General features: G+C 39.8%; 1 protein-coding gene across 21 annotated transcripts in view; it reads left to right on the top strand.

Moving 5' to 3' along the window:
• Positions 1-12,242, top strand: part of Graf (GTPase regulator associated with FAK) — a 550,104-nt gene that overhangs the window by 465,993 nt on the left and 71,869 nt on the right. For 19 of the 21 annotated variants that reach the window (XR_011394106.1, XR_011394105.1, XM_070100893.1 and 16 more), the window contains 2 exons: positions 1,363-1,410; positions 6,871-7,047. Coding sequence is in view for 19 of the 21 variants with exons in the window: in XM_070100893.1 (XP_069956994.1) it covers positions 1,363-1,410; positions 6,871-7,047 (225 nt within the window). In the remaining 2 variants the exon portion in view is untranslated. The remainder of the gene's footprint in view (positions 1-1,362; positions 1,411-6,870; positions 7,048-12,242) is intronic. The other 2 variants (XM_070100897.1, XM_070100908.1) reach the window with 1 other exon arrangement.

Here is a 12,242-nt window from a genome sequence, read left to right on the forward strand (position 1 = left end):
GCCACTGGATGGAAAAATGTCTATAAATGAAGATACCCAGATGTTGCATATGTGTCTAATTCTTCAGTCTAATAGTTATCAGTTCATCATTGTAATCATACTGATTCTGGCAGTAGTCATTGTCAGTGTCCTGCAGCTGAGTTGATCCTTTACTGGGGTAACTTCTGTCTTCTTCCTTCTTACTTGCCTTCCTTTACTGGGGTAACTTCTGTCTTCTTCCTTCTTACTTGCCTTCCTTTACTGGGGTAACTTCTGTCTTCTTCCTTCTTACTTGCCTTCCTTTACTGGGGTAACTTCTGTTTTCTTCCTTCTTACTTGCCTTCCTTTACTGGGGTAACTTCTGTTTTCTTCCTTCTTACTTGCCTTCCTTTACTGGGGTAACTTCTGTTTTCTTCCTTCTTACTTGCCTTCCTTTACTGGGGTAACTTCTGTCTTCTTCCTTCTTACTTGCTTTCCTTTACTGGGGTAACTTCTGTCTCCTTCCTTCTTACTTGCTTTCCTTTACTGGGGTAACTTCTGTCTTCTTCCTTCTTACTTGCCTTCCTTTACTGGGGTAACTTCTGTCTTCTTCCTTCTTACTTGTCTTCCTTTACTGGGGTAACTTCTGTCTCCTTCCTTCTTACTTGCCTTCCTTTACTGGGGTAACTTCTGTCTTCTTCCTTCTTACTTGCCTTCCTTTACTGGGGTAACTTCTGTCTTCTTCCTTCTTACTTGCCTTCCTTTACTGGGGTAACTTCTGTCTTCTTCCTTCTTACTTGCCTTCCTTTACTGGGGTAAATTCTGTCTCCTTCCTTCTTACTTGCCTTTCTTTACTGGGGTAACTTCTGTCTCCTTCCTTCTTACTTGCCTTCCTTTACTGGGGTAAGTTCTACCTCCTTCCTTTTTACTTTACTTGGCTTCCTTTACTAGGAAAAGTTCTGTCTTCCTACTTTACTTGGCTTCCTTTACTAGGGAAAGTTCTGTCTTCCTACTTGGCTTCTCTTACTAGGGTAAGTTCTGCCTCCTTCCTTCTTACTTGGCTTCCTTTACTAGGGAAAGTTCTGCCTTCTTCCTACTTTGCTTGGCTTCCTTTACTGGGGTAAGTTCTACCTCCTTCCTTCTTACTTTACTTTGCTTGCGGTTCAATTCAACCTTCAAGATTTCTTCTTTTTGTTCCCTCCGAAGAAACAGGCGTTGTCTAGAAGACGGTTGCCATTCTTCCCATGGATGGGGATGTTTTATCTATGTAACTTCTCTCCTCTCTCTCTCTGGGAATGTTATATATCATCCCAACATCAGATTTGATTAATTATGTGCAATTGTTTCTTCCTCTGCTGGGCAGCTTCGTGCTCGATATCTTATTTTCACATCTTTGGCCCTCAGAGTATGGTTCCAGCATCTTCAGCCATTCTCCCGGGACTCTTGTTAAAGGTAAACATTAAAAAAGATGGCATTAAAAGTCCTAGAAAAAGAAAGATTTGTAAAAAAAAAAAAATCTGAATTCTCTGGGGTGATCCACTTTAAAATTTTAACACGTAGGAAATATCTTTGTTATTAAAACTGAAGAAGATGCTGAAGTCTTTGTCCATGTTGTAGAGATTGTTCATAAAGCCTCCTCACTCTCTTCTATATATCATAAACCAAACAAGGTGTTGGAACATCTTCACAGTCCAGGTTTGTGTTAGACTAAGTCCAACCTGTGTGTAACTCAAAACATATCTGTGCTTCACGAGATCCAGCGATGTGTCATCTCACAAGAATGCACTTGGCCTCCTACTTACACATAATACAGCATCAGGGACTACGATTCTTGCTGTCTACCTAATATAATCAGTTGTTACAGTGGCTGGTAAGATGGTTACCAGTGGTTCAATCATAACTCCTGCCAGATCGCCTCATGGGTCCTGTCGACACTACATTCCCTTGCAGCAAGTGTCTTCTTGATCAGTCATAAGCTGCTCTCAACAAACTCCTACAAACCAGCTACATTGCTCTCTTTGTCATTTATGTGTGAATAATCAGCTAATCATGTAGTAACACAAGGGTCTGGCATGTTCCTTGTAGCTAATTGTTTGTGATGATGGTTGTAAGTTTGGTTCATATCAGAATTTCCCAGCTCTTTTACCACCATATGGTGAGCTCTTTTTCTAACTCTCACTATGGACTCTTGATGTCTCATCTCCATACTACAGGCTTGTGTAGTTCTCAGAGGTAGAGTGCGAGATTGGAGCACAGTAATAGTTTTCCTGTGGCCCAGGCACCGGTTAGGGTTCCTAAGCTACTGCAGTAGGAGTCACATGCCCCTGAGGTTTTTGTGGTCATTCAGTTCAACAATGACAAGAAGTTTTACTGGGCATCAGGTGAGAAAGATATGGAGTTGGTCCTTGACTTACTATGGAGTTATGTTCCAACAAACCCTAAGTCAAATATAGATATGATATGCTAAGTAAATAAATAGATAACTACTGTCAGTGAATAAGTAAAGAAACAAATAATTATTGTAACTGACTAAATACCAATACAGTTTCAAAGTAAATAAATGAATATAAGTTGCAGACTGAAGGAGGGGTGTCAATGTTGCAGTTTAAAAACTGTAGTGTAAAGCACCCTTCTGGCAAGACAGTGATGGAGTGAATGATGGTGAAAGTTTTTCTTTTTCGGGCCACCCTGCCTTGGTGGGAATCGGCCAGTGTGATAATAAAAATAATAAAAAAAGTTGCAGACTTGTCACCTTCATGCTGGGTAATTATCTTAAGTTTCATCTCCAAAGTAATTACTTTTGCACCATCATAAAGTCAAAATATCATAAGTCAAACGATCGTAAGTCGAGGAGCACTTGTACACTACTGTATTACAATATAGGGACTTGTTTAAATTTACTCAATGAAATTAATATCACAACAACAGGAGGCAAAGTACACAATGATAAACCCCTCAGTAAGAAGTAGAGTTCAGTAAGCAGAACTTAAAAGTCCATAGTTTTTCAGCAGCTTCCCTTCAGATGTAAGGAGACTTGCCGATAGATCCCTTACAGTCTTCGATGGATCGTATTAGAGTCAGCTGGCCAAGTGGTTAATGCACTGGCATGGGCATTGTATGATTCACTTGGCATAGGTTCAACCTCCACCCATTCCATGGTTTATCTTGGTGTTTGTGCTTCAGGAAGCTCCTCTTGATGCATGAAAGTCAACAGTCATGTACATGTTATTATGTAAAGTAAAAGGACACAAGTGCAACTAATGTGACATTTATTGTGGCAACGTTTCGCTCTCCAGGAGCTTTATCAAGCCAGGTAATGGCTTGATAAAGCTCCTGGAGAGCGAAACGTTGCCACAATAAATGTCACATTAGTTGCACTTGTGTCCTTTTACTTTACATATTGTCGGTAATTCTACCAACTTTATTACATGTTATTATGTGATGGTCCATTTTTGTCTGTGAGATACATTCACTTTATGTATGATATACATTCACTGCATGTGTGATATACATTCACTGTATATGTGACCTGTTCACTGTATGTATGACACACATTCTCTGTATGTATGACACACATTCACTATATGCACTTGATACAGTTCACAAGACTCACTGAAGATTCATATTATGGGATCTAAGTAATAATAACTTCAGCTTAGTATATCTTCCAGAAACCTGGAGTGTATCTATTGTATGAAGTTGAGGACATGTATTGGCTGTATGTAGACACAGTGAACCTTCAAGCTGATTTAAATGAAGTCTTCCAGTGGGCCACTGACAAGAATGTCCTTCAAGCTGATTTAAATGAAGTCTTCCAGTGGGCCACTGACAAGAATGTCCTTCAAGCTGATTTAAATGAAGTCTTCCAGTGGGCCACTGACAAGAATGTTATGCTCAATAAGGACAAATTTCAGCTGCTCCACCGTGGAAAAATTGAGGAAATAAAGACTAAAACTGACTATAAGACAAACCTGAATCATTAGAGTGAAAGTTCAGTGTGAGAGACTTGGCAGTAACAGTGTTAAATATCTCACATTCAAGGATTACTAGAATTATCACAACTATAAGGAAAATGATAGCTTGGATAACTAGAACATTCAAAACAAGAGATACCATGCCATTACTGATTTTATTCAAGTCATTTGTTCTCTGTATACTAATGGCTCCCTTCAAGACAGGAGAAATACACAAATAACCCGCACATAAAAGAGAGAAGCTTACGACGACATTTCCGTCCGACTTGGGCCATTTACAAAGTCACACAGTGTGACTTTGTAAATGGTCCAAGTCGGACCGAAACGTCGTCATAAGCTTCTCTCTTTTATGTGCGGGTTATTTGTGTATCGTTCCAGTCATGGTATTGTGCCTTTTTTTGTTATTTAAGACAGGAGAAACTACAGAACTGGAGAATATATGGAGAACCTTCACTGCCTGTATAAATTCAGTCAAGCACCTGAACCACTGGAAACATGTGAAGTCCCTTGAACTGTACTCTTTGGAATGTAGATGAAAATGATACATCATAATCTACACCAGGAAAATTATGGAGGAAATGGGCCCAAACTTGCACACTGAAATCACTCCATATGAAACCAAAAGATTTGGCAGACATTGCAAAATACCTCCGTGAAAAGCAGAGGTGTGATGAGCACACTAAGAACTCAGCAAGTGTCAGGGGATCAAGGTTCTTCAACATGCTCCCGTTGTGCATAAGAGAAATTACCAACAAGCCCCCTGGCCATCTTCAAAGAGGAACTTGATAAGTTCCTCAGGCAATTCCTGATCAGCCAGACTATGATGCATATGTTAGACTGCAGCCTGATTGATCAAGCTGGCAACAGGGAAACCTGGTCCCAGACCAGGCTTCAGGGAAGGTGACTGCCAAAATCAACTCTTAGATAGTCATATGTATGTCAGTATCCATACACAAATAACCCACACATAGGAGACAGAAGCTTATGATGATGTATTGGTCTGACTTGGACCACTTACAAGCTGGACCAAAATGTCATCATAAGGTTCTCTCTCTCCTATGTGCAGGTTATTTGTGTATTGTTCCAGTCATGATATTGTTCCTTTTTGTTCTTTATGTTAGTATCGTTAATGTCTGAATGCCCAGCGAGTGTTTAGACTATATTATAATATTGATCTGGGAAAAGTGGGAGTGGAGGAGGGTGACCTTCTAATTATGAAGTCTTTAAAGTCCTCAATTCTCTCAACCAGATCTCACGATGTGTAATTTGAGAACCATGAGGTCTGGCATATTATAATAATTTCACTCACTCAGGCTGTAATGGCTTGATAAAGCTCCTGGAGAGTGAAACGTTGCCACAATAAAATGTCGCATGAGTTGCACTTGTGTCCTTTTACCTAACATCCATGAGGATGTCTAGCAGAAATTTTGATTCATTAATACAGCCTCTCCTCACATAGCGACGCACTTTTTTACCAATGACTTGGACTTACGATGGGCTCTCTGACCAGTGTGCATACCTAAATAATGTATACTGGAGCTGATTTCTTCTGTTCTGTTTATTACAATATACAGTGGACCCCCGCCTTACGATCAACTCCCAACATGACCAATTATGTAAGTGTATTTTTGTAAGTGCTTTTGTACGTGTATTTTTGGGGGTCTGAAACGGACTAATCTAATTCACAATATTCCTTATGGGAACAAATTCGGTCAGTACTGGCACCTGAACAGACTTCTGGAATGAAATAATATCATAAGGCGGGGGTCCACTGTACAGTACACTACTGTATAAACATTTAAAAATATACTAAAAATGTTATAAATGGTACAAAGGTGACATTAAAACAATATCAAAGATGGCCGACATAAACCCACCACCATTATAGTTTGCTCCTTGCTTAGCGACAAATTCATTTACCGACGTGGTCTTAAGAACGGAACTGTGTCGTTAAGTGAGGAGAGGCTGTATTTGTCTTTGATAACGAGGTTGTTTGACAAAGTATCCCTGGTTATTAAGTACTTAAGGCTGTATTAAGTGTTAATGAGAAGTCAAGCATATTCTGTGAGTTACTGGACCCACAGCACCATAGAAACCCATTACTCCTGTGTTAAGGTTAAGTGGTAATGTTTTGACACATCTACAGGTGCTCCTCGACTCACGGTGGGGTTACGTTCCGATGAACCCATCGTAAGTCAAATATGAATATTATATGCTAAATAAATGAGTAAATAAATGACTACTATCACTGAACAAGTAAATGAACAAATAATTTCTGTAACTAATTAATACCAGTATTGAAAAGTAAATAAATGAATTCAAGGTACGGACTTGCCTCCTTTATGTTGGGTAATTATCTCAAATTTCACCGCCAAAGTAATTGCTTTTGCACCATTGTAAAGTCAAAATATCATAATTCGAACCATCATATGTCGAGGAGTACGTGTACGTAATTGCTAATGGCTATGTGAAATACTAGCATGTGTTTTTGTCCAGTCTGTTGCATATATTAGCATGTCTAAAATACCAGTGGACACAAGATCTTTCTGCTTTATAAGGTATAGTGTCATGGTAAGTGTCTGATTTATAAAGACTTTGATTACAGCGGCCGCATGAAGAAGAGAAGTGTAGGCATGACTTTCATAGGAGTTACAATTTCACTGCTGTGTTAGATAATACTGTATTTGTTCATCTTTACTTATTAAGACTTTGTACCTAAGTTAATCTCAATTATTCTTTTTCTTTCACCCATAAACAGTGCAAATTTGTAAGTTTTGGTTAAGTTTTTACCATTGAAATGAAATAAAATAATGAAATTTCAGTGTACAGTAATTACTTTGGGCTTTTGTAAAGTTGCAAAAATACATTAATTTGAAAACTAGTGAAAATTGATGGTAGTTGTCAACTTTTAACAGAGGTGTTATTACTTCCTTTTCAGACTTCGACAGAAACTATAGTCCTTAGGTCGTGTGTTAGACGAATGTCAGACAGCATAGACAAAAGGTTTTGCTTTGATTTGACGGCTCAAGATAAACCCGGTGTCCAGTACACACTGCAAGCATTGTCTGAGGATGATCGCAAGCACTGGATGGATGCCATGGACGGCAAGGAACCTGTGAGTACCGACTTCGTAACTCAGCTATACAAGAGGGCCCTGCTTGTATGGCCATAAGGCTCCTGACCCCAGACGATAAGCAGAAATTGCCGGCGGGTAGATAACAGCAATTTTTTCACTATCAGCTATGCCTAAAACACCCGATAATGTATTTACACTATCATGTACTGTATTTAAGTGTTTAATACAGCTAGGCATAGAAAACAAAAAAAAAAGAAAATAAATACACAGTACATACAATACAGTGGACCCCCGCATAACGATTACCTCCGAATGTGACCAATTATGTAAGTGTATTTATGTAAGTGCGTTTGTACGTGTATGTTTGGGGGTCTGAAATGGACTAATCTACTTCACAATATTTCTTATGGGAACAAATTCGGTCGGTACTGGCACCTGAACATACTTCTGGAGTGAAAAAATATTGTTAACCGGGGGTCCACTATACTTACCTTAAAATATAATACCGGTCACCTTCCTTTATGCAGCTGTTGTATAAAAATGACAGTAATGGCAGAGAAGCAGTAAAAGCACTGAACATAATGATCAATGGCTCACTTGAGAGCCACTGAAAATGTGGGACACCGAAAATAGTGCTGTGTATGTGTGGCCTTCCTGTACAGGTACATTTTCTATTTGTAGGTAATATTGCATTAAAAATCAGAATCAGTAATATTTCACCTATTAATACTAATACAGTGGACCCCCACTTTACGATCACCTCCCAATGTGACCAATTATGTAAGTGTATTTATGTAAATGTGTTTGTACGTGTATGTTTGGGCGTCTGAAATGGACTAATCTAATTCACAATATTCCTTATGGGAACAAATTCGTTCCGTACTGGCACCTGAACATACTTCTGGAATGAAATAATATCGTAAACCGGGGGTCCACTGTACTATATCTATTTTTTATTGGAATAATACATATTACAGAGTAAGTGATGTCATAAATCTTTATACTTTAGCTAGAGACCATTTTGAAATCACTTGTAACACCGTAGAGATAAACGTGTACAAGACATGTTTTCTAGTTGTGTTTGATACGTATGTTACCTTAAAACAGCCATCAGTGCTGTAAATAATTTAGTTATCTTCACAACAAAATGGCCTGTAGGCACATAAGCAGATTATAAGATAAAGAAATATATTTATTATTAATAAATGCCTGTCTAGGTGGTCACACTGCCTAGGTGGTCACACTGCCTAGGTGGTCACACTGCCTAGGTGGTTACCCTGCCTAGGTGGTCACCCTGCCTAGGTGGTCACCCTGCCTAGGTGGTCACCCTGCCTAGGTGGTCACCCTGCCTAGGTGGGCAGTCTGCCTATGTGGTCACCCTGCCTAGGTAGTCACACTGCCTAGGTGGTCACCCTGCCTAAGTGGTCACCCTGCCTAGGTAGGAGACAATTGGTGTATAAGTAAGTAGGTTTATTTAGGTACAGGTACACATAAGTACAATTATCATAATTAATGTAAATTACCTAGGATAATAACTCAAAAAAAAGTCAGACAAAGTGACTTACATATTTTCTGTGGCTTATATAAGATGTAAAGTTTTTGGCGTACAGTTTTGTTTATACAGTCGGAAAACAATGTACACAACAATGTATGATATTCCTTGGATGGTGATACACTGCCTCATCAATTATTCACTATACAAAATTATCTATTATTATTATTATTTTTTTTTTTCAACAAGTCGGCCGTCTCCCACCGAGGCAGGGTGACCCAAAAAGAAAGAAAATCCCCAAGAAGAAAATACTTTCATCATCATTCAACACTTTCACCACACTCACACAAATAATCACTGTTTTTGCAGAGGTGCTCAGAACACAACAGTTTAGAAGCATATACTGTACATGTAAAGATACACAACATATCCCTCTAAACTGCTAATATCCCGAACCCCTCCTTTAAAGTGCAGGTATTGTACTTCCCATTTCCAGGACTCAAGTCCGGCTATATAAAAATAACTGGTTTCCCTGAATCCCTTCACTAAATATTACCCTGCTCACACTCCAACAGATCGTCAGGTCCCAAGTATCATTCGTCTCCATTCACTCCTATCGAACACGCTCATGCACGCCTGCTGGAAGTCCAAGCCCCTCGCCCACAAAACCTCCCTTACCCCTTCCTTCCAACCTTTTCAAGGACGACCCCTACCCCGCCTTCCTTCTCCTACAGATTATTATTATTATTATTATTATTATTATTATTATTATTATTATTATTATTATTATCATTATTGTATTCTGAGCACCTCTGCAAAAACAGTGATTATGTGTGCGTGTGGTGAAAGTGTTGAATGATGATGAAAGTATTTTCTTTCTGGGGATTTTCTTTCTTTTTTTGGGTCACCCTGCCTCAGTGGGTCACCCTGCCTCGGTGGGTCACCCTGCCTCGGTGGGAGACGGCCGACGTTAAAAAAAAAAAAAATCTGGCGGCCTCATAAGAAGCAGTAAAATATTGTATAGTCCAATGATTGCCAGTCAACTGCTGACTCAGTCTAGATATTAGTATTTCGAGGACAGTCAACTGCTGACTCAGTCTTGATATTAGTATTTAGAGGACAGTCAACTGCTGACTCAGTCTAGATATTAGTATTTAGAGGAAGGTTCATAGGTTTGCTGCAGCATCCATTGTTTGAATCTTCAACAATAAAAATGTAGTAAGGGAGAAAAAGTTAGCATATGAGAAGTTTTTACAAAGTAGAAGTGATGCAAGGAGGGAAGAGTATATGGAGAAAAAGAGAGAAGTTAAGAGAGTGGTGAAGCAATGTAAAAAGAGAGCAAATGAGAGAGTGGGTGAGATGTTATCAACAAATTTTGTTGAAAATAAGAAAAAGTTTTGGAGTGAGATTAACAAGTTAAGAAAGCCTAGAGAACAAATGGATTTGTCAGTTAAAAATAGGAGAGGAGAGTTATTAAATGGAGAGTTAGAGGTATTGGGAAGATGGAAGGAATATTTTGAGGAATTGTTAAATGTTGATGAAGATAGGGAAGCTGTGATTTCGTGTATAGGGCAAGGAGGAATAACATCTTGTAGGAGTGAGGAAGAGCCAGTTGTGAGTGTGGGGGAAGTTCGTGAGGCAGTAGGTAAAATGAAAGGGGGTAAGGCAGCCGGGATTGATGGGATAAAGATAGAAATGTTAAAAGCAGGTGGGGATATAGTTTTGGAGTGGTTGGTGCAATTATTTAATAAATGTATGGAAGAGGGTAAGGTACCTAGGGATTGGCAGAGAGCATGCATAGTTCCTTTGTATAAAGGCAAAGGGGATAAAAGAGAGTGCAAAAATTATAGGGGGATAAGTCTGTTGAGTGTACCTGGTAAAGTGTATGGTAGAGTTATAATTGAAAGAATTAAGAGTAAGACGGAGAATAGGATAGCAGATGAACAAGGAGGCTTTAGGAAAGGTAGGGGGTGTGTGGACCAGGTGTTTACAGTGAAACATATAAGTGAACAGTATTTAGATAAGGCTAAAGAGGTCTTTGTGGCATTTATGGATTTGGAAAAGGCGTATGACAGGGTGGATAGGGGGGCAATGTGGCAGATGTTGCAAGTGTATGGTGTAGGAGGTAGGTTACTGAAAGCAGTGAAGAGTTTTTACGAGGATAGTGAGGCTCAAGTTAGAGTATGTAGGAAAGAGGGAAATTTTTTCCCAGTAAAAGTAGGCCTTAGACAAGGATGTGTGATGTCACCGTGGTTGTTTAATATATTTATAGATGGGGTTGTAAGAGAAGTAAATGCGAGGGTTTTGGCAAGAGGCGTGGAGTTAAAAGATAAAGAATCACACACAAAGTGGGAGTTGTCACAGCTGCTCTTTGCTGATGACACTGTGCTCTTGGGAGATTCTGAAGAGAAGTTGCAGAGATTGGTGGATGAATTTGGTAGGGTGTGCAAAAGAAGAAAATTAAAGGTGAATACAGGAAAGAGTAAGGTTATGAGGATAACAAAAAGATTAGGTGATGAAAGATTGAATATCAGATTGGAGGGAGAGAGTATGGAGGAGGTGAACGTATTCAGATATTTGGGAGTGGACGTGTCAGCGGATGGGTCTATGAAAGATGAGGTGAATCATAGAATTGATGAGGGAAAAAGAGTGAGTGGTGCACTTAGGAGTCTGTGGAAACAAAGAACTTTGTCCTTGGAGGCAAAGAGGGGAATGTATGAGAGTATAGTTTTACCAACGCTCTTATATGGGTGTGAAGCGTGGGTGATGAATGTTGCAGCGAGGAGAAGGCTGGAGGCAGTGGAGATGTCATGTCTGAGGGCAGTGTGTGGTGTGAATATAATGCAGAGAATTCGTAGTTTGGAAGTTAGGAGGAGGTGCGGGATTACCAAAACTGTTGTCCAGAGGGCTGAGGAAGGGTTGTTGAGGTGGTTCGGACATGTAGAGAGAATGGAGCGAAACAGAATGACTTCAAGAGTGTATCAGTCTGTAGTGGAAGGAAGGCGGGGTAGGGGTCGGCCTAGGAAGGGTTGGAGGGAGGGGGTAAAGGAGGTTTTGTGTGCGAGGGGCTTGGACTTCCAGCAGGCATGCGTGAGCGTGTTTGATAGGAGTGAATGGAGACAAATGGTTTTTAATACTTGACGTGCTGTTGGAGTGTGAGCAAAGTAACATTTATGAAGGGATTCAGGGAAACCGGCAGGCCGGACTTGAGTCCTGGAGATGGGAAGTACAGTGCCTGCACTCTGAAGGAGGGGTGTTAATGTTGCAGTTTAAAAACTGTAGTGTAAAGCACCCTTCTGGCAAGACAGTGATGGAGTGAATGATGGTGAAAGTTTTTCTTTTTCGGGCCACCCTGCCTTGGTGGGAATCGGCCGGTGTGATAATATAAAATAAAAAAAATGTTTAAATGGAAAAATAAATTCTAGTTAAATTTACATTCCCACCACATAGTCAGTGACCACATAGTGACCATATTGTCTGTCACCACATAGTGACCATATAGTCTGTCACCACATAGTGACCATATAGTCTCTCACCACATAGTGACCATATAGTCTCTCACCACATAGTGACCATATAGTGACCACATAGTGACCACATAATCAGTGACCACATAGTGACCACATAATCTGTCACCACATAGCCAGTGACCAGATAGTCAGTGACCACATAATCTACATGCAACTTAACAAAGCAGCCAGTGTTGTAATGCATTAAGGTGTCCACAGACTGAGAGAGATCT

Source organism: Cherax quadricarinatus, chromosome 75 (genome assembly GCF_038502225.1).
Source record: "Cherax quadricarinatus isolate ZL_2023a chromosome 75, ASM3850222v1, whole genome shotgun sequence".
NCBI lineage: Eukaryota > Metazoa > Arthropoda > Malacostraca > Decapoda > Parastacidae > Cherax > Cherax quadricarinatus.